This window comes from Eutrigla gurnardus (genome assembly GCF_963514095.1).
Source record: "Eutrigla gurnardus genome assembly, chromosome: 6".
NCBI lineage: Eukaryota > Metazoa > Chordata > Actinopteri > Perciformes > Triglidae > Eutrigla > Eutrigla gurnardus.
In genome coordinates, this window is record NC_139920.1 from 15,050,941 (window position 1) to 15,073,255 (window position 22,315).

Sequence of the window (22,315 nt, forward strand, 5' to 3'; positions counted from 1 at the left end):
CTTGGAGTGCACCATTGCCTATCGCTCAACATGCTTTCATTTTGTGTTCCCTCCTGGTAGAGAAGGTGGGTGGAGGCTGGGATTGGGGGGGGGGGGGGGGGGGGGGTTCGTGTCATGGGCCAGGACTATGTGCTGCCTCACCGCCAACCTCTGCTGCTCTGGCCGTGAGAGCTCTGTGCCTCCTGGGACAAAGCCTGCCTTGATAAAGGCCAACTCCATTGCTGGGTGCATGGAGAATGGTCCTCTTTACTCCTACGGGTTCGCGCTTAAATTAAGGAGGCGATATCGCTGAAATGTTTGCATTCGCAGTAGGGGCAGTTTGTCCAAATTCAATGAGGAAAAAGTGTTTTTGTGTGTTCTAAAAACGAAAAAAAAAAGGTCTGCCACAAGCAGGTATATATGAACTATATTTCCAGGGAGAGTATTTCCACCACCACCATCTCATTCTACAAATCTATCCGGCGACCTTGTTCAGTGGCTGACAATCCCGTGTCATCCACTGTATAATGTAATAGCCAGTCAAAAACAAGCCATTGTGTTGAGTTCACATAGTTAAGGACATGGGTGGCATGGGGCTGCCTTGTTCAGAGTGTAGGCAAAAAAGAAATGCTCCCCTTGAGAAAACAATGTTATCAGGAGGTGATGAGGGAAGCAGCGCACGGTAATCTCTTTTTTTATAATAATGCATCCCCTGGTTAGGATTTAGATGAGGGAACATAACACTTCCCCACCTGTTAAAATGTGGATACGTCGCCTGCTGGTTATTAAATCTGTAATGGAATCTCTTTCATTAGGCAATTATTAAACAGTATATGTTGGGTTTGAGATAATTTGCGTTCTGCTATGAAATGTACTGTTGAAACCAACCCAGAGCTGGAGATAGCAAAGATAACATATTCTAAGGATGGTGACGTGATTGCCTGCTGTAGCTCATTCAATATACCTCAAGGCTATACAGCCCCAAAGTAAGTCCTAACTACTCCCATTGACTACTGTAGCAGCGTCCTTACTGCCACACCACTTGATCACCAAGCCAGAAAACAAAAATAGTGACATAGTAAGAAGCTCACGTCCATCGATACATCTTTGCTGCTGACCAAGCAGCTACTCTGCAGCAGCAGCAGCGGCAGCAGCAGCGGTGGCGGCTCGTCCTGCATAGCTTACAAACCATCGTATCAAATGCCTGAACTGGCTTCATGCAAGGGGACGACACACATGTCATTTTATACAATTATTTGTGTTGCAAACATTGCCGCGAATCTCCCCTTATGACGAAAAGGCACACCAGCAACACCACTCTGCAGAACCCTTTAAAATCAACGCACTACTACGGATACAGATGAGCTTAAGGCAGCGGTGCTTTCGCGGTTAGCATTTAAAGCCGATTCACGCAGAAAGCTGAAAAGATCGTAGATACTCTCTTACCGTGTAAAAATCGTGGAAGGATAGCCTCTGCTGACTGTCAGATGAAGAGATGCTCCGGTGGAGGAGGGAATGTTGCTCAACACTTCGACCATCCGTTTACGTGTACAATGCTGCCCCCTGCCAGTGGAAGGTGGTTACTGCCGTTTTAAAACGTTTTCGACGATGAGCTGTTTTCCTTCGTGTATTCATGTAAAAAAAAAATGTCTTCTTAAATTATAATCAATAGTAAGTGTATTTACATGCGTCCCAGTGGTATAACATACTCACAGATATTTATTTTAGCTTGAGTTCCGCAAAAAGGACAGTTGTCATGTCAGGCGATTTATAGGTGCACTTCCGTTTGTTGCCTTCAAAATAAAAGCCCAGAAGTGGAGTGACGCGTGTGGTCGAAAAAGGCTCTTGTCATTCATGTGGCAAACGCAGCTGCTGCCATTTCGTTGTGAATGCATTCAACTTTTTTCGGGTGCTGAGTAATGTACACAAATCAAATGCTCCTGTAGAGTAAAACAAAGTTGTGAAGTAGCTTATCCACTTCTACCACGTTTTCATCTAAAGAATTATGTTTACAGCAGCAAAATTACAAAACCAATGCAACAGTATCCGGGCTAACATAATATACTAATTGAGTGTGTTTTAAAGGCAGACCCCATCTACTACAAATTAGGCTAGGTCAGTATATGACATTAAATACCAAAACAGTGTATGCAGTGTATTCTGGGAAATTCTACGATTAAGATCCCAAATGTTGTGAAATAAAAATGACATTTAAAATTCAGTACGTGTCTATCTCTGTCTTTGTTTACAGACGAAGAAATTGACCATTGTTGGAAGTAGAAGGCCATATTTATCCTTATCCTTATTTATATTTATTATATATTTAATAGATATTTTTATTAAGGTTTTTTGTGGTTGTATCTGATTTGTGTCTTCATTAGAGATCGTGTAGGATTCACTTCCAACCTAATACTTCTTCACTTGTAATTTGAAGGAAGAATCAACCATTGGCGGCGGTTTTCCACTCTAACCGTCGCGGCGTCACTATGGACTACAAAAATGGCTTCTGAGACCAGGCGGTCCTAAATTAAATAGGTGGCTTAATCTAAGCCTGGGATCTGGAATGTACGTCTGTCTGGATATATTATTGTACGGACGTACACACATGTTTACAAGCGTTGCGTGTACGCTTGAATTGCTTATAATATCTAGAGTACGGTTATTCGAACATTTAAGCCGGATATTTTGATGTCGTGTCGGCGTTTCACCGGCGGTGTAGCTACCAGTGGGTCTTCCGTAAGGAAAAAGCGCCAACTTCTGCCATACCGTGTGAATCATATGGTGTGAATCGCCAAATACTGTAAATGAGAGGATACTTCGTGGACTATGTTAGACTTCAACTTGGGACGTCTCGTTCAGGTGATAGTAAAAAGCTGTGCACACTGGATGTATTTTCAGAGATAGTTTTTTGGGGGGGGGAACTGTTTGAAACGGCGTGCTGCCCGTTTTCTCCTTCCACTTCTCCAACACACCGCTTTGACCCAGTTTTGTTGTGTTGTCTGCAAAGAGCGCTTTAGTGCATTTCTTGTCTGCTACGTTCTGCCCATTTTGGACGCTACTCAGGCAACGGTTGCTAATGTAAGCGGTTATATTTGTAATATTGTGTGGGTCAATGGTACTAAGAGAGGCGTAGGAAGTTAGCGTTAGCCGGCTAACGTGTCATATAGTTCGTTGTTCAAACGGTAACCGGGTTGGACCAGAACTGTCTGCGTTAATTGTATCTAGCGTGTTTGGTTGCGGTTACATAACTGCGCAGCACGTAGTTCACTTTCGTTCTCGTCGAACTCCGATGGCGCCCAGCGAAATTAAATTCTTGTGTTTCCCTTTCTTACCAGTGAGGGGCGCTGTTGCATCTCTGTAGAGGAAGAAACGGCATTCTACGTTAAACTTGGCAGGGAAATAAGATGCCAGGTGTGCAAGGTGAAAACGTGGTGGCGACGCTGGGGAGCCCCATCAAGAAGAGTAAACTGTCTCTGAAGTTCCTCCAGAAGAAAGAAACTAAACGGGCTCTGGATTTCTCTGAACCTCAAGCGGAGGAATCCAAAACAGTTGAAGAAGTGGAGCCTGAGGCAAGGTGGGTCTCTGGTGTCAATGTGTGATTTTTATCTGGGGTCACACAAAGTCCAAAGCAATGCTTTATTACCACACTTTGTTGAAGAGTTGACGTTTCTGGTTACGCTAGCTAGTCACCCTCACACATTTCACATCATATTATTGTGTAATGTAGACACGGTTACATCATGTTTTGACATTGGGTAAGAAATGCATCCTTATTTTCTGCAAATTCTCATGTCCATGCACTTGAAAACAATATCATATAAATGTTCTCTTTTATAAAACATGTACGGTTTAAGAGCAAAACTTGGTTGTGTTGAGATGTTATGTCATTTTAAAGTTCAGCAAAGTTAATGATGATGATGTTGAATACAAACTAGCCAATTAGTCATGTTTAGCTTTACACACTGAAGGGTTTGGTTTAATGGCATGTACAGCAGTGGATAAATGGTGTAACCATATGTCCCCACCCTAGTGAAACGGCAAGAATCAAACAAGCAACTAGTAGGTTATGATCTTTTAATTTGAAACTGTTTTCTTCACTGACCAGCAGCTGTGACCATGTGGTCCCGGGTCCTTCTCCATGTCCAGCCTCACCCAGCCTTCTCCTGCCATGTGAGAAGAGAGAGAGCTTGGTGCCATTTGTGGGACTCAACAACTTGGGCAACACCTGCTACTTGAACAGTATCCTACAGGTTGGTCCTCCTCACCAGACAGAATAGATACAGTATCTTTAATGGCTGTGAGACTGCAAAATACACGTGCATAGATAATGGAAATGATAATGCTTTGTAACGTAAGTGTAATTACTTAATTAAACAACCCAAAATTAAACATAAGTGACCAGCACAAGTTGTGTTAAAGGAAAGGGTTAGTGTCCATCTCATGAGATGAAAAAGAACATGCAATATGTGTTAAGCAGCTCTTCATTAAGGCCATGCAGCACGAAAGTAGGACATTTTCAGTGAAATGTCTTAGATTTCACTTACAAAGGTGAACAATAATTTGGTTAAGTGATAATTAAAAAAGATTTCAGTCTGCCATATGCAGTATTTTTAGCTCTAAAATGTTTTGTGCATCATTTTAGCCAAATGTTGCCTGGTAATTCTCCAGTATTCATATTCCAGACAACTGTCCGTATATATAATTCATGTGGATTAGTTGTGTTTTAGTGGTTAATCCATCCATCCATCTGCCCATCTTATGCTGCTTATTTGGGTCCAGGTTGTGCTTAATGATTAATGAATTATATTATCTGGAATACTGCTGGGGGGTACAGACACAAATGTAATAAAGCAATTTCATGCTCTTGGTAAATAATTGAAGGGTCTGGTCACCTCTACTGGTTTTCATGGATAACTTTCATGCTTTGGATGATGTGATTGAAACAGTTATCAAATTAAAATATGTTGTATTAAAATGTCTTCTTATTTTAAGTTTGACTGAATCCTGCAGCAATCATGTGGTTATTGATCATTCAAAGACAAAAATAAATAAATTTATGTCACAGATTCAGTATTTAAAAGGAAAATAGTCATGACATGTATTGTTCATACTTAAAATGTGTCACTTGTATGTCTTCCATGTGACGACAAGTAGTGACACTCTGCCCAGAAAGTTTGTATTCAGTTCAGTATTTTTTGAGTTTTATTATATTATTTTACGTTATTAAATCCAGGCAAAACATTTTTAAAACCTGTTGAAGTTAAAAGAAAGTGTGTGTGATTTGTAACGCAGCAAATATTAATGTATGATGGCTAATTCATATCTGATTGCAGGTGCTGTACTACTGCCCAGGGCTCAGAGAAGGCCTGAAGAAACTCTACAACCTGTCTAAAAGAAAAGACAAACCCAAGGAAGAAACTGAAGAGGTTGGTGCAATAAAAATGTGATTTGTATTTTTACTAAATTTACATTTGCAAACGATAGCTTCCGATATTGAAATATGCACGTGACCCCATTAAGTAATAATGGTAAATGTAGGGCTGTTGGTAATATGAAGTGCAGTACAACACTAGTATTCCGGTTATTGTGTCCAGAACTTCTAAGTGAATTTGATATACAAGATGTGAAGCTGCAACTCTAAATTTGTATTAATTATTTTGATTTGATTTCTCAGCAGTCAGATGTTGGTGCAGAAGCTGTGCCAGTTCAAATTGAGCTTCTCGGGAGCTTCAACAGTCTGATAACATCAGTGGAGCAGCTGCAGTCTGGTTTCCTGTTGAACCCTGACAACTTCAGCGAAGGAGAACTGGCTACACCGCCTCGAAAAATACTTCACACACTCAGGTAATAATGCCCTCATTTGAATCATAACGTGTGCCCAGATGGCTGACCAAATGATGCATTCATATAGTAAGATAGTGCCTTTCCCTGCTATCCTGGGTTTCCTTTTTAAATCGCTGCATAATTGTATTGCTCTTTAACTTGGGTGTTGAAATGTGGTGTTTCTATTGATTTATCCTATTGCAACCCTTAAAATGCTTGATTCTTTTTTGTAAAATGTTTAGTTTTGCGAAGCACCTTAAAATGTTGTTTGTTTTTGTGCTGTTTACATTTGTGACGGCTCTACGTGTGTTGCAGGCAGCTGAACCCCATGTATGAAGGCTATCTTCAGCATGATGCCCAAGAGGTGCTGCAGTGCATTCTGGGATGTATTCAAGAAGCTTGTGAAACCATGAGGAAGGAGCAGGAGTTGGATGCAGATGAGACTGAGGTTAAACTTGAGAACGGCGTCCCTTTGGGTTCCAGCAGCTCTTCAACAGAATCCAAACCTGCCACAGAAGAGGACGGCCAAGTCAGTGGCAAGAGGAAGAGCGACACTGAAGTGGGAAATGCCAAGAAGAAGCCAAAATCTGTCAAGTCTAAGAAATCTGATCAAGGCGATAATAAACCCCTCACCCGCTCCAAAAGGAGGTCCTCTAATGACATCACGATGGACCGCACACAAGACAAAGATGGAGAGGAAGAGGAGGCAGAGGTTCAACGGATGAAGAAACTAAATATGGCAGATGAAAAGGGGAGTGATGGTGAGGGAAAAGATGAAAAGGCATCTAAAGAGGCAGATGGGAAAAGAAAGAAGTCTAGGCTGAGTTGGCTGAGGCCTTCTGGGAAACAACCAAGTATTTTCTCCAAATTCCTCAGCGTGGGAAAGATCAGCTCCGTGAAGAACCAAAACAAACCAGAGCCAGAGAAGGAGGTGACGGATGACCAACGTACGAAGAAGAAGACCAGTGAGGAAAGATCACCACAAAACACGGCCGAGGACAAGAAGGCCGTACAACTTCAAGGTATGGGATCATCATTGGAAGAGGAATGTGACGTTGGGAAAATAACTTTATTTTGTGTTGTTTGAATATGAGTGATCTTTTTTGCCAGGGAAATGCACCATTAGTTAAATTGATAGATATGAAACCCATAAACTGACTGGTTTTAGGGTTTGATCGTAATTTCAGAGATTTGCGTATTTACTTTTCATTTGAAAGGACATTTGTTTTCACAAATTTGGCTTTCCAGATTACAATTGTTTTAGAGTCTATTATGGGTTAATTTATCTCAAAAGGGAAAGAATACAGGCTCCTGATCACTGAATCAGTTTGTGTGACTTGAGACATGAATACAACTCTGTCTGTGTTGTATCCAGAGGGCCTGGACCTGATGGAGCACTTGTTCCAGGGCCAACTGGTTCTGAGGACTCGCTGCCTGGAGTGTGAGAGCTTCACAGAGAGGAGAGAAGACTTCCAGGACATCAGTGTCCCGGTGCTTGATGACGAACCCAGCAGCCCAGAGGATCTCTCCGAAGGTAAGGACTTTAACTTTTAACTGTCATTAATACATTAATACAACAGCTCTTTGTCAAAATAGAAGTCCCTATAAAAATAATAATAATAATAATGATTAATTGAAAGCTCTAAGCATGGCTTTGGTAAGTAATCCGGGTAATGTAGATTATCTTTTAAAATGACCGCACAGTGCAAACATATTTCTTTCTTCTTATTTATCGATATGATTTATATCTTCTCTTCCCAGTTTCTCCTGATCCCAAACCAGATTTGAAGACTCTGAAATGGGCCATCGCCCAGTTTGCCTCAGTGGAGCGCATCGTTGGGGAGGACAAATACTTCTGTGAGACGTGTCATCATTACACAGAGGCTGAGAGGAGTCTGCTGTTTGACAAAACTCCCGAGGTCATCACTATTCACCTGAAGCGCTTCTCTGCCAACAGTTTAGAGTGAGTTGGTTTATTCTTTTTTTAACAAATGTATGCCAGTCAATTTTGTCTTCCATCTTTCAGTATTTTCTTCCAAAATATCGTAGATTAACTTCCGTCCTGCAGTTCTAGTTATAATAATGGTATGTACATGTTAGCCATCATGTTGCTCTCCTCATTTCTTCTTCTTTTTTTTGAAATCCCTGTATTGTTGTGCATGTTGCTACCTGAGGACACTGTTCACTGCTTTTCAGAGAAAACAAGGTCCTTTTTGTTGATGAATTAGAATATGCCTCTGCTCATATAAAGTGAAGAGGAAATGGAGAGAAATGTCAGTTATCAGACTCATTTTATAATTAAGTTTTTGTGCTCCAAATGTCAATATTTAATCTAATTTTAAAGCTATTAATAAAACTAATTCTAAGTATTTATTTTGTAAAAAAAAATAGTTAATAGACATCGTTTTCATCTTAAGTTGCCTCACCGCGTTCCTCTGTTTTAGTGCTAGTAGCCTCTTTTATAATACTTTAAAGTCATACTATACTGGGACATTTTTACGACATAACTTTGAACTTCATGACATCTTGTGGCAAACTATCCTATGACATTTTATGACGTACTATACTAACATTTTTATAAACGTGAATAGAACAGGAAGTTGTCTTCTTGAATCCAGTTACATGATCATGGTATAGGTGTTATACATCCCTGTCACTGATATTCACTCATCTCCCCGTTTCTCTTCCTCCTAGCTTGGATCCATATGCAGGTCTGTCCAAAGTGAACACCCCCTTGCAGACCCCTTTGACCTTGTCTCTGGAGGAGTGGTGCACCCGGTCCTCATCCACGAAGGGACAACGCTACCAGCTATTTGCTGTGGTCATGCACAGCGGCGTCACCATCAGCAGCGGCCACTATACCGCCTACGTCCGCATGTCTGATCTGAAAGACGTGAAGCTCTGGCTGCAAGACACAAAGGAGGAGGAAGAGGAGGAAAGCAAAGAGGGAACACAGGTGAAAGATGAAGTGCTGGACTATGATGATGGAGAGGTGTCTTTCAGCCTGAATTCAAGGGGAAAGAGAGGTGCAAGTTTGGCAAGCAGCAAAACGGGAGGGAAGAAGGTGTCGGAGGGAGCGGTTGGACTCTTGGGGGGCCAGAGGAGTCTGTCTAGTTGTGACCTTGGGAGCAGCAGCAAACACACGGAAAAAGCAGCCAGCAGTGGAACAACAGAAGTGTCCAAACGGAGGAGACCCATCAACAGCCAGGGCCAAAAAACTGAAGCAGGACTGAAAAAGGAGGCATCTCTGACGTCCTGTGGCAGGGTGGAGGCCACAGAGCAGCAGGCTTTGAACAACCTCCTTGAATATGAAGGCAAATGGTTGCTGTTCGATGACTCTGAGGTGCATTTGTTTGAGGAGGAGGATTTCCTGCGAGCCTGCTCTCCCGAGACATCGTCCTCATCAACCCCTTACCTGCTCTTCTACAGAAGGATGCCTGAACCCTAACATGGACACGAGGGCTACTGTTGAACTTTACGAGGCTTTTTGGCAGCCAAGCACCCAGACAAGGTACAGGTGCATTTTGACAATCTATCAACGGTGCCAAAAAATACAGTGGCTGCCATATTAGCATCTGAACTGAAGATACATTTGACAGAGCAAACATTCTTGTGGACTCTCACCTCAGATGTCCATGAGTCAATTTAGGTTCAAAGTCATATTTTAGAAATACGCAGTGAAATGGGGATGACATTTGTGTGCTGGGATTACTTTTGCCTTTTTTGGGGGGGGATGTTAACTCATCTCTGTTGAGTACAGTGACCTGTCCTTTTACTTTCTGTACTATCATATCTTGGACACTGATACTTTTTCTTTCATCGTCTATAACGTCCTGTTTTCTCAATGATCGAGTTTGAATGATTCCTTTTTTTTTTTTTTAATTGGAAAAGCACTTTTGAACTAAAATTGAATTACGTCAACATGCATAATGTTGGAGAATGTCTTTTTCGTAATGAATTTTTTCCTAAGTTGAATTTGCATTAACAAGAGAGTTGTGTGTGTATGTTTGGAATAGATTACTCAAAGCCAGCTATATTTGCAAAGCAATACAAAATCTGCTTCATGGGGTTAGACAGAACAACACACTGCAGTTTGATATTTTTATGTATTTTTGAAGAAAAATCTTTGGCCTCCTCCCATACCAGTTTCTCAAAAAGTTTGCACTGATTCCTTGTTTCTTCTCTCTTTTTTTTAATACATCTGAAGCCTAAAATATCAGTCATATATGCTGGGGAGCCTACAGTGTTGACTGCCTTGTGACTTTTACAATGGTATATTTTTACATAAGCTTACACATATTTTGTTGGTGTTAATACTCAAATAGTTTATGCAGGATACTTAGGGTCTCACTCTAGACCAGATATCGGAATTTAAAAAAAGAAAAAATTTAGGAAATGCTGCGACTTCTTTCATCCGTTTTCTACTTGTTCTTTCAAAAAAGGAGCTATGAGGAAGTTTTAAGACTAAACCATCAACCGGGCAAAAACAAAAACTGTAATCAGGCACTAATTGAGAGTGCAAAGGGACAGATTTGAGACTAAAAGAAGTTGGAAAGTAAGCAAGTCCAGAATCGCAGGGACAACCAATCTTTGAAATGCATCTCAAAGGTATGGATTTGATCGGTTGCTAGTAACTTCATATGTCTAGTGTTGGTTTAACTGACAAAATGTGGATTTCAGCATCTCTTTAGCAGCAAGGTTAGCATGCCCTCACATTCAGGTGCTTACAATTAGCCAAAACCCTAAATTATAGAAGATGTGAAGATAAAATAATTTCCTCTCAGAACTTGTGAATCTGTCCCTGTGAACAGAAATAATATGAATCAAGGATTGGATTTGTGTTGTGCTTCGCTTAGTGGTTTTTGGAATGGAAATGACAAAGCTTTGTGTGACAATATGGTCATAAAAGTGACGATGTTCATCTCAGGTTCTACAGCTGATTAATACCCATTATGGGCCGTCTTTCAGTATAAATCATGTATTCATGGGAATGATTTCCGGAGCAAATTTTGGAATTTAACAAAGTGCTGACACAGATGTGGTTTAATGCCTCAGTACGCATGTTGTGTCCTTTAAACTGTACTTCATTCCAGTGGTAATTATAATGTTGGCAGGTTAATTCTATAACCAATAAAGTTTTTACCTTCAGCTCAAGATTCTCTCTTATTCACATCCTACATAAACACAAACATCAACACATTAGGACGCAAGAAGATTACCAGCATACACCCAATGAACATTAAAATATTTATTTAGTAAAATATTTAAAATAAACAAAACGAAATAAAATTATGTAAGGAGGCTTAAAGTACCTAACTTTAAACATTCTTTCAAATAAAAATGATAAAGCATCATGATAAATAATGGTACCATTTTTTGCATGTTTTCATTTTTTACTCCCCACCCCCCCTTTGTTTTGAATTACATAAACTTTCAAGTTGTAAAATGCATTGCTACACCGTAATAAAAAAGTGCACACATGAAACTGAATAGATTTTTGACACAGTACATAATAGACACCTTGACTTTTAAAATCGCATATTTTCTGCAGACACTCTGCAGGAGAAAACATTTTTTTGGCACTTCAATTAACCAATAAAGGGATCTCAGAGCATTCTTCATGTTCAGTGGCTTTGTAGTTTACATCAGGCAGATTCTTTTGGTTTCATAAGTGGAGGCTAGTACTATTATTGTTTTAGTGGTAGCATAGGGACAAATATAAATAGTGTCTCCTTGTGTGACAAATGGCCAGTGAAGAAAATGTCTATATGCCAAGGTATCTCTTTAAGATCCACTTGTATGTCCCTCTGATTGTGTAACAGTTAGTTGTAAACAAATTAAGACACTGGAATGACGTACCAAGCTGCAACACGTTTAGCCTTTCTTTTAACACGCTTTCCAAAACACTGACCAACCTTCAAGGAACTCCTATTTACAATCGAGAATAAATTAATAATGCAAGTTCTGTTGTGTGTGTGTGTCCGTATTCTTCAAATGTCAAGCTTGCGAAGACTCATTCTGCTGAAGGAATCTCTGTAAGAGAGAAAAGTCATGTTATAGCATTTCAAAAAAGACATGTAAAAAGTGATCGTATAGTATGTTGAAAAGTCCTTAAAAAGTCAAAAGTATAGCATCTTGAAAATGAAAAAAAAGTCATAGTTTATTATGTCGAAAAAAGTATAGCATGTCGAAAAAGTAATGGAAACAATCAAAGTATAGCATGTCGAAAACATTTATGAAAAAAGTCAAAAAGTCAAAAAGTCAAATTATAGCATGTCGAAAAAAGTTGTTAAAAAAGTCAAATTATAGCATGTCGAAAAAAAGTTGTGAAAAAATTAAAGCATGTTGAAAAAAGTCGTGAAAAAAGTCAAATTATAGCATGACGAAAAAAGTTGTGAAAAAAGCATGTTGAAAAAGTCAGTTTAGTATTTAGAAAAAAGTAATAAAAAGTCATAGTTTACTATGTTGAAAAAAGTCATTTTACTGGGACTTCTAAAGAACTTGAAGACCCCCTGTATTAACTTCATGCACCCACAGAAACAGCGACCCTATTCAGCCCTACCTGTGTGAGTTGACTTGTAGTACAGGTTTGTAAAGCTGTGGGATCTTTCTGTTGATGAGGGGCTGCAGCGCCTCCTTCAGCCGGTGATAGTTCCTCTCCAGCTCCCTCTGGTACTCTTTCTGGTCTGGACCAATCAGGCTCTTATTTTTACGCAGGGCATCTTCACACCTTTGAAAGAGAAAATACCGCCATGTAAATTCTGACACTTTATTTTTTGAGAGGGGCAAGAGATTGATGTCAAAAAACAGAACCAACACATTGTATTTCTGTTCATAATTAGATCAGGTAGTTTTCACATTATTTTGAGACATGGATCACATAATTTAGAGATTGTTCACCATCCACAGTCCGTACCTCTTTGTGAAGTCTTTGAAGCAGAGCCGTAGCTTATTGTGGTGTCGGTACAGCTTTGGGTCACTGGGAATCTCTGACAGGAACACCTGAGCCACCTCCAAAGGACCCTAACGAAAGAAAATGATGGACTTCTCAAGCATATTGCCCCAATGTACAAATGCAAACAAATTTCATATCAAATATACACCTGGCAACTTAAAATTGTACCTGGTTGACAGTTGTGCCCACCGATCCCTGTAGGACCATCTGCAGCATCTTTGCATCAGCAGGGTCCTGGTGGGTGGCAAAGGCCAGCTCCTGAGTCTTTTTCTGCATGTCCTCTATTGCCACCTCGATGGGTGTGGATATGATCTGGAAATTACACATAACAAACAGTTTAAATGATCAGAGTGCGCAGCAAGAATTGGATTTCAGAATAACCTAATCTCCAGGATAGCTGTATATTGTATCTTCTTTTGCACAATTATTAAAAAACATGTAAATCGTTACTAATGGCTTTGTTGGCTGAGAAGAAACTAAAAACAGGCACATAAAATGGAAACTGAAAAGTTTTCTCAGAACTGGTTGAAAAGTGTTGACCCACCTCCTCTTTGTGGATGATGTTGATGCGTGTCTTGATGTAAGGGAATGCGTGGGACGTGGTGAGGATGGTCTTGCGTTTGAACTGTTCGTGCAGGTCACCGTGGGCACGCCCATCCAGAGTGAAGGGGGTACAGTAAACAAACCGTCGCAAGTTGTAGTTCTTGTCAAAGTAAGTGATGCGGTCCTTCATCTCGTAAGTGTCAAAGTACGGCTCCACGTATGTGATCTGGATGAACGCCTGCAAAACGAAAAAGACCATCAGATCTTTGGTTGGTTCAGTTTTTTAGATTGTGTTTTCTTTTGTTAAGGATGGATTCTCAGATTAAACGTTTGGATACAATCAGTCCAAACTGCATCCACAAAACACTGACCTTATTTGGATCCAACTTGCACTTGTCCACTGGGTTGGAGTCCTTAATGACTTCTACCTGCTCTTCTCCAAATCTCTCCCCATAGAAACCCTGAGAAGAAATGCAAAGCGGAGCCTCGTTGGTTCTTAGCAGACATTCATAAATCACACATAGCAAAGCAGACATTTAAGAATCATGTATCATGTTCAGGCTGTATTTACCTCTAGCCTGTGAGAGATTTCCGCCAGCTTCGTGATGGCAGGCTCTTTGTACACAAACTCCTGCTCGTCTAAGTCGCCAAATTTCGAACCATAAATTCCGACTCTGAAGTAAGTACCAAACATCCTCTTTCCATCCTGCGAGGAGAGGGAGACACATCTTAGTGCTGAGCAAGAATAGGAATTTAAGTGATATAAGAACGTTGTTGCGTTTACTTCATTCAAGACTGTCAAAATAAATCAAATTTAAATAGATGATTAAAAGGCCAGGGCCTGAAATACAGTGCGAAACCTAAATTCTCACAACGTTGAGCTTTTATGCTGATCACTGTTGGTACATATCGCAATTTAATGTAGATCAGTAAGAAGTTAACAGTTGTGAAGGAAGGGAGAACATGTAGTGGATTCAGGCTAAAAGTGCAACAGCAAGTTTCATCGTCTGCACGGCAATCTGAAAGGGTCAGAGGAGATCAGCAACCTCCAGATTGCAATCCTCACATGTATTGAACACGCAGTAATAAGCAGGTATGACATATTTGCAATCCACTGTAGAAGTTACACACAGGACAGGACGTTGCCATGTTTCACCTCAGGCTAACAGGCAGAGAGCAAAAGAAACAACAACCTCTTTGAAATGATTCATTTAACACGTCATGAACAAGTAGAATATACTCCTAAATAAGAGTATTATTAAGGGAATAATCCATCAATCAAATGAAATCAACTTTAACTCTGACTTCCTTCTTGTCGCCCAAGCTGCATGTATTCTGTTTGTTCTGTTTTCTGTTTGAAAAACAGGTCAAGCTAAAAGCAACAGAGAAGTTTGCTCCAAAAGCAGACTAAGATGGCATAAATCAGCCACAAAAGTCATGTGTAGAGACAGAGAACAAAAGAAACACTGATGTGTGACCATAACTACTTCAAACTGATGCCTAAACTCAACCACTCGGTGATTTTATAGGAAGTATTGACCTTCAGTGGCGGAAAAATGGCCTTCAAAATACAGAAACTCTGAATTAGGTTCTGCACAAATATCAGAAATCAATGTCACATGTAGGTGCATACTTCATGTCTACAACAGCGGGTCTGATCCACGTGTACGAGTGTGAATGTGTGTGTTTAACAAAGGGAGTAGCTGTGGACACGTTGTGCAGGTTGGCATTTTACCTCATCTAAAGGATCATTTAATCAAACCTCTTTGTAACTGCAAACCTTCAGGCAAATCTTTAAAAATCCACCTTGTATTTTGACTTCAACTGCTCGTTCAAAAATAAATTTAAGCAGACATTCAAGACCCTGAAAACTAAGGAACTTACCAAAAGACACAATTAAGTAAAGTGGGAAGGAAGGGTCGGCAACCAGGAAAATCAAAAAGGAGAAAACAGAACAAATTTAATGAGGTTTGGGTCCCTCCAGAGAATTTAAAAAACAACACAAACTAACACACAATAGCAAAAAATATCTGCATTGATTTTGTGAAAGAACATAAAGTCATTGTGGAGGATCCAGACCATGCATAGACAGTTATGAAGAAAAAAGGAAAAACAAAGTGAGAAAAATGAAGTTCCACAACCGTCAGAAACACAACATGCACTCTCAGTGCTTTTCCAAAAGGAACACGGAGCGTTCTGTCCATTTCATGCAACAAACCACGAGAACTCAGAGGTTAATACTGTTAACAAAAGAACAGAATGGATGAAACAAAAAAATAAATCAGGGGTCGATTTGGTTTGAACTATTAACAGACAGGGCAAGAATACCAACTAATCAAAATCAAAAGGGATAAATCAAGTAATCCTGAGATTACTGTGAGTTGAGCCCTCTTGGGAAAAAAAACCTGACTGCCTCAGCAATTTTGTTCCAGCTTCCACCCGATGCAAGTCTGTAACACCTTGTGTTTTAAAATGCTCATTTCACGGTGTGTGGAAAGAATGACCAATAGCTAGAGCGGGGGGGAGGCTAACAGATACCCTTCACGTAAAAACAGTGCACTGCAATCGAGCCCTGTGGTGGAAGATGAGATGAGATGAAGGGTGACAACAGTCAGCGTCAGTCAACGAGTGTGTTCTGACTGACGCGCCAGCAGACAGACAGAAGATGAAGACAGGGAGAGTGCGGATTGTGCAGGTGATGTTTTCACTGAGAGTGAGTCACACACTGTGGCTCCCATGCACAGCCTGCCAACATGGTCACGTTATAAGGACAAGCTCCTCTTGCACATGAAGAGGAGGGAGGAGAGAGGAAAACGGTGAAGGTGCTGCTGCTGGTGCAGCAAGTGTCCCCAGCGGAGGGGGGGGGGCAGACAGTTGACATTGTCTGCAGATGTTAATGGTTTGGCTGTATGTAACAAAGCAAAGAGAGCAACAGGATGCCCACGGCTAGCAAATAAACAGATGAGAGTACATTTAAAAAATTAAAATAAAATACAAAAAAGAGAAACAACACGAGCAGGGCCAAGCAGGAACCGTTTAGCCACCTACCTCCCAGCCAGTACTCTGTGTGACAAAGAGAATACAGGACAGGTAAACGATAACGCACAAACACTCCCCACACAACAGTGTGGCATTCACACACACACAGTGATGTTACAGCGAGCAGAATGAAACTAATCCAGGTTACTAGCTGGAGAACAGAACAAAGGACCCAACAAAATGCGTCCTTATATAATGAATCAAGCATCATTTTCTTTAACCACACTAGACAACTGTAACCTCGTCCACACTGCAACTTGATATCATCATTGTGAGTCACACAACTGGCATTTAAGAAAAACAACAACTTCCTGCGCCTCATGCATCTCGTTTTGTACTTTGCAAATATGATAAAGCATGCAAGGTATCTGACAAAGTATCACGCTGGAAATAATAATGCCAAAATAATAAAACTGTTTAAAGCGGTGTCTGTGTGAAGACTAGGCAACATGACTACATTTCCAGGACATTCCCAGTTGTGTTTGGTGGTACTACTGTGGTATTTGTGTGGACCATGAAGTACTCTTTGCTCCTTGTGGCCCGACCTTGGTTTTGTCCCATTTCTCTATTATTAAAGCTGAAAGAAACGTGACCCCTCTACACTGCTCCATAAAGACATGAGATATAATACATGTGACAAAAGTGCACCTGTGCAAAACGTCCATGTGACTGTGTCAAGCGAGGCTTTGGGGTGCTCATTGAGTGACAATCTTGGAACATGCTATTCTGTTTTAACACTTGATCGATATCACTGAATTTACACAAGAACAAAGGTTGAAAAGTGATTCATTGTTTTCATGGCAACAGACTGACCATGGGAATTCCCCCAAAAATCTAATCTGGGTCACACTGAGGGAAAAAAAACTGAAAAAATAAATACTTTATTGTTTCTTGTATAAATTCAGTGTCAGCTTCGCACCTCAAGCTATCTTGTGTGGAAGAGGAGATGTGTGTGTGTGTGTGTGTTTGTTTACCTGATGCACAATTTTGCCAAAGGCTTCCTGTAGTTTACCATGAATGGTGGCGAGCTTCTTTGCGTCCCTGTTGGCTTCATGGATCGGGATCAGTACCTTGTAAACTTCGTTTACCGCCTCATACATGCCCGCCTGCAAGGGAGATGAGCCAAGTGTTAGTTTGGTACAACCAGGCATCCATAAATACCACACCTGTTCCTAAAATGATAAGATTATCAGAAACGTAAAGTAAAGTGGGATCATTGGCAAAGTTACATGGAAATCTGACACCTTACATTACTTTGCTTACAGATCTTCTAAAGAAAAGATTCAGGATGAATACAATGACTCAAACTAAAATGCATTAATTTGTTTAGGGAGAGAAAAAGAAAGCCATCTTCCAAATCCCTGACTCCATCCTTGGCATGCTTAGAAACATCCATTCATCTAATCACCCATCTATCTTTCTCACCATGGAGAATGAAGCAGCAGCCTGCTCCAGTAGTCCCACGAGGCCGATCTCAGTGAAGTATTTCCCTGAGCAAATGCCCTCCTCGTCTGGTGACACTACGTCATCAGAGACTGCAGATTCCTCCAGCACGTTGGAGGAAATGTTCTGTCGCATGCAAATACAAGAGGAACAATACAAGCACACGCATCAGCAGACATTCTACTACCACGCATGTGCACATATCCGGTTTTCTCCTCACCTGGAAGGTAACACAGCCCACAGGGAGATACTTGCGGTCCTCCAGCATGCTCAGGTATTCTGCCACCAGAGCAGCACTGTGCACCAGACACTGAGCAGCCTCAGCGTGGTTGTTCCTCTCAGAGTGTTTGCCGGCCATGTTCTGAAGCCACGTCAGCCGCAGGTCAGGTGACGTCTGGTAACCCTTTGCAATCCTGGAGAGGTGAAATCAAAGATCAGAGCAGAAATACAGGTGCAAGTGATCAAAAGGTGTTTGCTTGTGGGTGCTTGCATTCTGTACCTGTACATGAGATCTATCAGCATCTCGGGATCTTCCTGGTGCTCCTTCATCTTGACTGTGTCAGACAGGATCATGTGCAGATTAAACACAAGGTCCTGGACCTGCAGGGGGAAAAAATGAAAGAATGTAGACCTTGAGTTACTGCTACCTCAATCTTTTTTTCTTAGATAAATCAAGTTGAAGGGGAGCACATAAAAAAAAGTCAGTCAATTCAGTAAATAAAATCAATCAATAATAAATTGTCAGTCAGTCAATCATCCTCTCACACTGACGGAAAATAAACAAAAAGAAATAGATGCTTACAGCTCTGCTTTTAGCACAGAAAGCAGCAAGTTGTCTGCTTTTAGCAGCCAAAGCACATTCAGTCAACCGTCCTCCCACACTGTGATGGAAGACAACCTAAACACTTTGATGGATAAATCAGTACCTGGTCTGGAAACGTGGTCTCCCTCAACTCCAGGTCCTCCTCTGCGTAGGTGAGGATGGTCTTTAGAGAGCGACGCAGAAACTCCTCGTTAAAATTCTGAGACGTCCCCACCAGTGAGGACAGAGACATGGTCACTTGCATCTTCACTCTTGCAAAGTTCTGAAAGTGCACCCACAAAGAAAAGTTTGAACAAATCGGATGTTGTCTATGCTTGTATGACAGATATGAAATGTAAAGGAAGCACTCTGGAGAACAGATGTCCCCACAAGCTCGGAAGTGATTTGTGTGCGAGTCGTCTGCCTGTACTTTAACAAAGGAAATGTTGCATTCACTGGGGATTGGGCCTAAATTGGATGGCTGGTTGTAATGTTTGGTTTTGTTCTATATCGAGTGATGTTAAGTGGGTTATAAATCTCTAGTTTTTCCGTTCTACTCACATTGCCGATCTCAAAGTTTTGCCTCATGAGCAGGTAGAGGGAGGCGCTGGCGTGGGCCCGGATGGTGCCTATGCTGCTGCTACAGCTCCTCAACAATCGCAAACACAGGTCGGCACACTGCTCCGTTTCCTCCTCGAACAGCAGTTCAGGGAACTACAAAGAGAAATACACCCAACTTGACATAATACGATACATGTATCAAGTTCTGGAACAAACTGCAAGGTTGACCCGACATTAAGCAATTTAATAAAAGTCCAGTCGTATCACCTTAGACACCAGTGCCCTCTGTGTTGCAAAACAATGCTGGAGGTAGAGGGCGCTCTGGTTGCAGGCCATGCTGTGGAGCAACACCTTCAGCACCCCGCCCAGGATACTCTCCTTGGATTCTGTCACTGAGACCGTCTGAAAGGAGAGTGACAGGTGTGCAGTTGTCATAGGATCACGTCTGTGTAAATGTATGCTTATGTGGCTTGATTTTCAGTATTTTTGAGTAGATCTATGCATGGCTAAATGTAGAACTTGCATACCTGTACAATGATTTCTAAAGTATCAAGGATAATGATGTTTGCCTCCGTGGCGAGGTTGCCATCAATAAGTGCTTCATGTTCCAGCTCTGCTCTGGTCCTGCAGTCGAGAAACCAGAAAGCACCGTCACAAAATGACTCCCAAATCGCGACGTTAATGATGCTCAACCCTTGAATGTTGCATAAGCTTTCAATCACCACATTAGTCACGAACAATGTACGAATGTTTGTGTAGAAGAAAAATCCATGTGCTGAGCAGAATCCCAGCCAATTTTCTTGTTTGCATAAACTTTGACGAACTATGATGTTTTCATACAACGTGTGTCCAGCTGTATTTAAACCAATTAACCCATTTTGCTAGATGTCTCTTAACCTGCATGGCACAGACCTCAAACTATGTTTTAATCCACAGAAACCATGCATGTGGCCCAGAGATCTCAACAGTACAGACATTCTATACTCAAGTAGAAGTACAGATACTTGTATTCAAAAATACTCTGGTAAAAGTAGAAGTAATGATTCAACTTCTTTACTTGAGTAAAAGTGGAAAAAGTAAAGGCTCTGAAATATATTCAAAGTATAAAGTAAAAAGTATCACTGAAGAATTTCTACTGGCTGTTTTTTTGCAAGGCTAACTGAATCTTGCATCATATTAATAATAAAAAAAAAAATTCCCCTCAAATGCATTCAAACTTAAGTCGTTTTCAAAAGAATTAACAAAGAATCTATGACAAACAAGAGCGTTTGCTACATCCATCTGTTTGCTGCAGCAGCAACCAGGGAGACGCACAAGTCAGAACCCCACATCAAGAAGCACACAGGTTAAAAAGCAAAAAACGACCCACTGCAACCACTACCAACCCTGAAACAGACACTGTTACCAGGACAGAGGGAACGATGGGTTGTTCAAGGATCAGAACCAAGATCATGTGATCTCTGTTGGTGCATTCATGTGCATGTGTTAACTTAAGAAATCAGAACTGAGAATGAAATGAATCACAACATGGGTGCATCAGTGGCTAGAATAATCAACGTTGTTTACCCAAAACAAAATGAATTAGGGAAATCATTACTTGTTTCCAGCCAAGTTGATCCAGAGAAAATCTAATATAAACTAATGAATTATTTTTATGTACATTGCGAATTTCTAACTACCCACAAGCATGTGAATACACCATAAATGAGGAGTTAAAGCAGGGTGAAATTCAAAGGAGCACACAGCAAATGTGGACCATACAATACCTGACTGATCTGTGACTCCTACATAAACACACAGCAACGTGAGAGAACAAACGGAAATTAACAGAAAACAAAGGCTGAAGCTTTACAACAACAACAGAGAGAGAGAGAAATAACATTTAAAACCAAAAGAAGCATAGCATTGTATCTTTTGTCACCATTTGACAAAATAAGTGAAATAAGATACAAAGCTGTAGCTTCTTTTAAGGAGTGCATCATGCAACACAGATATCTGCAGTTGTTGGGCAAAGATTGAAATGATAATCTTTGGAAATCAAAATTTAAAAAAGATGATTCTGTTCCTCTGTAAATGCAAAAATATAAAACATGGAAAATAAAAATGAACATTGAATGAGATTTGGCTTTGAGGTTTTTGATGGTTAGTACAGTGATATCCTGATATGAGAATTAAAGGATGACCATGTTCACACTTATTTTGGTTCATGTTTCTGAATGATTGTTCTTTAATAATCATTTGGAAAGTGGATTAAGTGTTACAAAGTGCGTACTTGTCCATCTTTTCACTGTTCTGTCTCCAGTGGGTCATGTCCTTCCTCCATCGAAGGTTCTCCTGACTGCCAAAAGCACTGCCAGATGGACTCCGCTCTAAATGGTGGGGAAAGGGAGTGTTTACTTTTTTATTGGTGGTGAAAGAAGGTATGTGTGTGCACAGTGAAACGTGACTGACGTGACTGATGTGACTTTGGCTAAATAGCGGTCATTGGACCTACAGTACTATTAAAGTGCACAGTATGTGTGTGTTGTGGGTGGAAAGCAGGATACAATGAGTATTTGTGTGCACGTCTTTACATTACACAGCCTCCTCTTTGTTTAGTACTTCATGTTTTAGTCTTTCCTTTTGGGTCTGGTTGCATCTGTGTGTGTTTTCATAATATGGAAATGTGTGTGAGTGTGCACTGAAATGTGTTTCCCCACCTAGCTGTCCACGGCTGCGTCGTACCATCTCCTGCCTGGCCCCAATGCTGCCCAGTATGGCCTCCTCCAGCTTGGCCTTCATGTCTTTGGACTTCTTAAAGGTCAGGCTGTTCATCCGTTCAAATGCCTTCTTCCCCTGCATGGTGAACACAACATGGGCCTTGTATCCATGAGGTAGAGGATGAGTGAACGGACAGAGAAAACAGCGGGGAAGTTATTTGCACCACAGCACTCAGCAAGCAAAGCAGGTTAGAAGCATAAAAGCAAATGTGTAAGCACGGAAAAGCAAAAACAGCAAGCAGAGAGCATAGCAGAAAGGGAAATAAATAGATGATTATAGAACAGAAAGCAGCAGGTTGTCTGCTTTCACTATTGTATCACCACATTCAGTAGTATTAACAGAAGCTTGATCTGTATGTTAGAAGATAACTAATTAACCCCAGAAGATTTAGAAAACATTGAGAGAACATT

General features: G+C 40.8%; 2 protein-coding genes across 15 annotated transcripts in view; one reads left to right on the forward strand and one right to left on the reverse strand.

The window, feature by feature from the left end:
• Positions 1-2,572: 2,572 nt before the first annotated feature.
• Positions 2,573-10,950, forward strand: usp1 (ubiquitin specific peptidase 1). Of its 2 annotated transcripts, none has more exons than XM_084011035.1 (9): positions 2,573-2,838; positions 3,315-3,553; positions 4,085-4,229; positions 5,313-5,405; positions 5,654-5,823; positions 6,118-6,824; positions 7,178-7,336; positions 7,564-7,765; positions 8,497-10,950. In XM_084011035.1, the coding sequence occupies exons 2-9, from the start codon at positions 3,384-3,386 to the stop codon at positions 9,248-9,250; spliced, it is 2,400 nt and encodes a 799-aa protein (XP_083867161.1). In that variant the 5' UTR covers positions 2,573-2,838; positions 3,315-3,383; the 3' UTR covers positions 9,251-10,950. The 2 variants fall into 2 exon arrangements, with proteins under 2 accessions (XP_083867161.1, XP_083867162.1); XM_084011036.1 differs by having other exon boundaries at positions 4,088-4,229.
• Positions 10,951-11,669: 719 nt separating this feature from the next.
• Positions 11,670-22,315, reverse strand: part of dock7 (dedicator of cytokinesis 7) — a 44,359-nt gene continuing 33,713 nt past the window's right edge. For 3 of the 13 annotated variants that reach the window (XM_084011017.1, XM_084011015.1, XM_084011014.1), the window contains 19 exons: positions 21,845-22,004; positions 21,418-21,514; positions 20,912-20,929; positions 19,673-19,769; positions 19,413-19,547; positions 19,146-19,298; positions 18,709-18,867; positions 18,282-18,382; positions 18,003-18,195; positions 17,765-17,908; positions 17,314-17,445; positions 16,349-16,363; positions 13,872-14,006; positions 13,672-13,761; positions 13,302-13,538; positions 12,926-13,069; positions 12,719-12,825; positions 12,365-12,532; positions 11,670-11,835 (listed from right to left, as the gene is read on the reverse strand). In XM_084011017.1, coding sequence (XP_083867143.1) covers positions 11,793-11,835; positions 12,365-12,532; positions 12,719-12,825; positions 12,926-13,069; positions 13,302-13,538; positions 13,672-13,761; positions 13,872-14,006; positions 16,349-16,363; positions 17,314-17,445; positions 17,765-17,908; positions 18,003-18,195; positions 18,282-18,382; positions 18,709-18,867; positions 19,146-19,298; positions 19,413-19,547; positions 19,673-19,769; positions 20,912-20,929; positions 21,418-21,514; positions 21,845-22,004 — 2,328 coding nt within the window. In that variant the 3' untranslated portion in view covers positions 11,670-11,792. The remainder of the gene's footprint in view (positions 11,836-12,364; positions 12,533-12,718; positions 12,826-12,925; positions 13,070-13,301; positions 13,539-13,671; positions 13,762-13,871; positions 14,007-16,348; positions 16,364-17,313; positions 17,446-17,764; positions 17,909-18,002; positions 18,196-18,281; positions 18,383-18,708; positions 18,868-19,145; positions 19,299-19,412; positions 19,548-19,672; positions 19,770-20,911; positions 20,930-21,417; positions 21,515-21,844; positions 22,005-22,315) is intronic. The other 10 variants (XM_084011016.1, XM_084011025.1, XM_084011018.1 and 7 more) reach the window with 8 other exon arrangements.

Coding starts and splice junctions, on each gene's coding strand:
- usp1 (XM_084011035.1), top strand. CDS start 3,384: ATGCCAGGTGTGCAAGGTGAAAACGTGGTGGCGACGCTGGGGAGCCCC. Junction 3,554..4,084: donor GAAGTGGAGCCTGAGGCAAG/GTGGGTCTCTGG, acceptor TTCACTGACCAG/CAGCTGTGACCATGTGGTCC. Junction 4,230..5,312: donor ACTTGAACAGTATCCTACAG/GTTGGTCCTCCT, acceptor ATCTGATTGCAG/GTGCTGTACTACTGCCCAGG.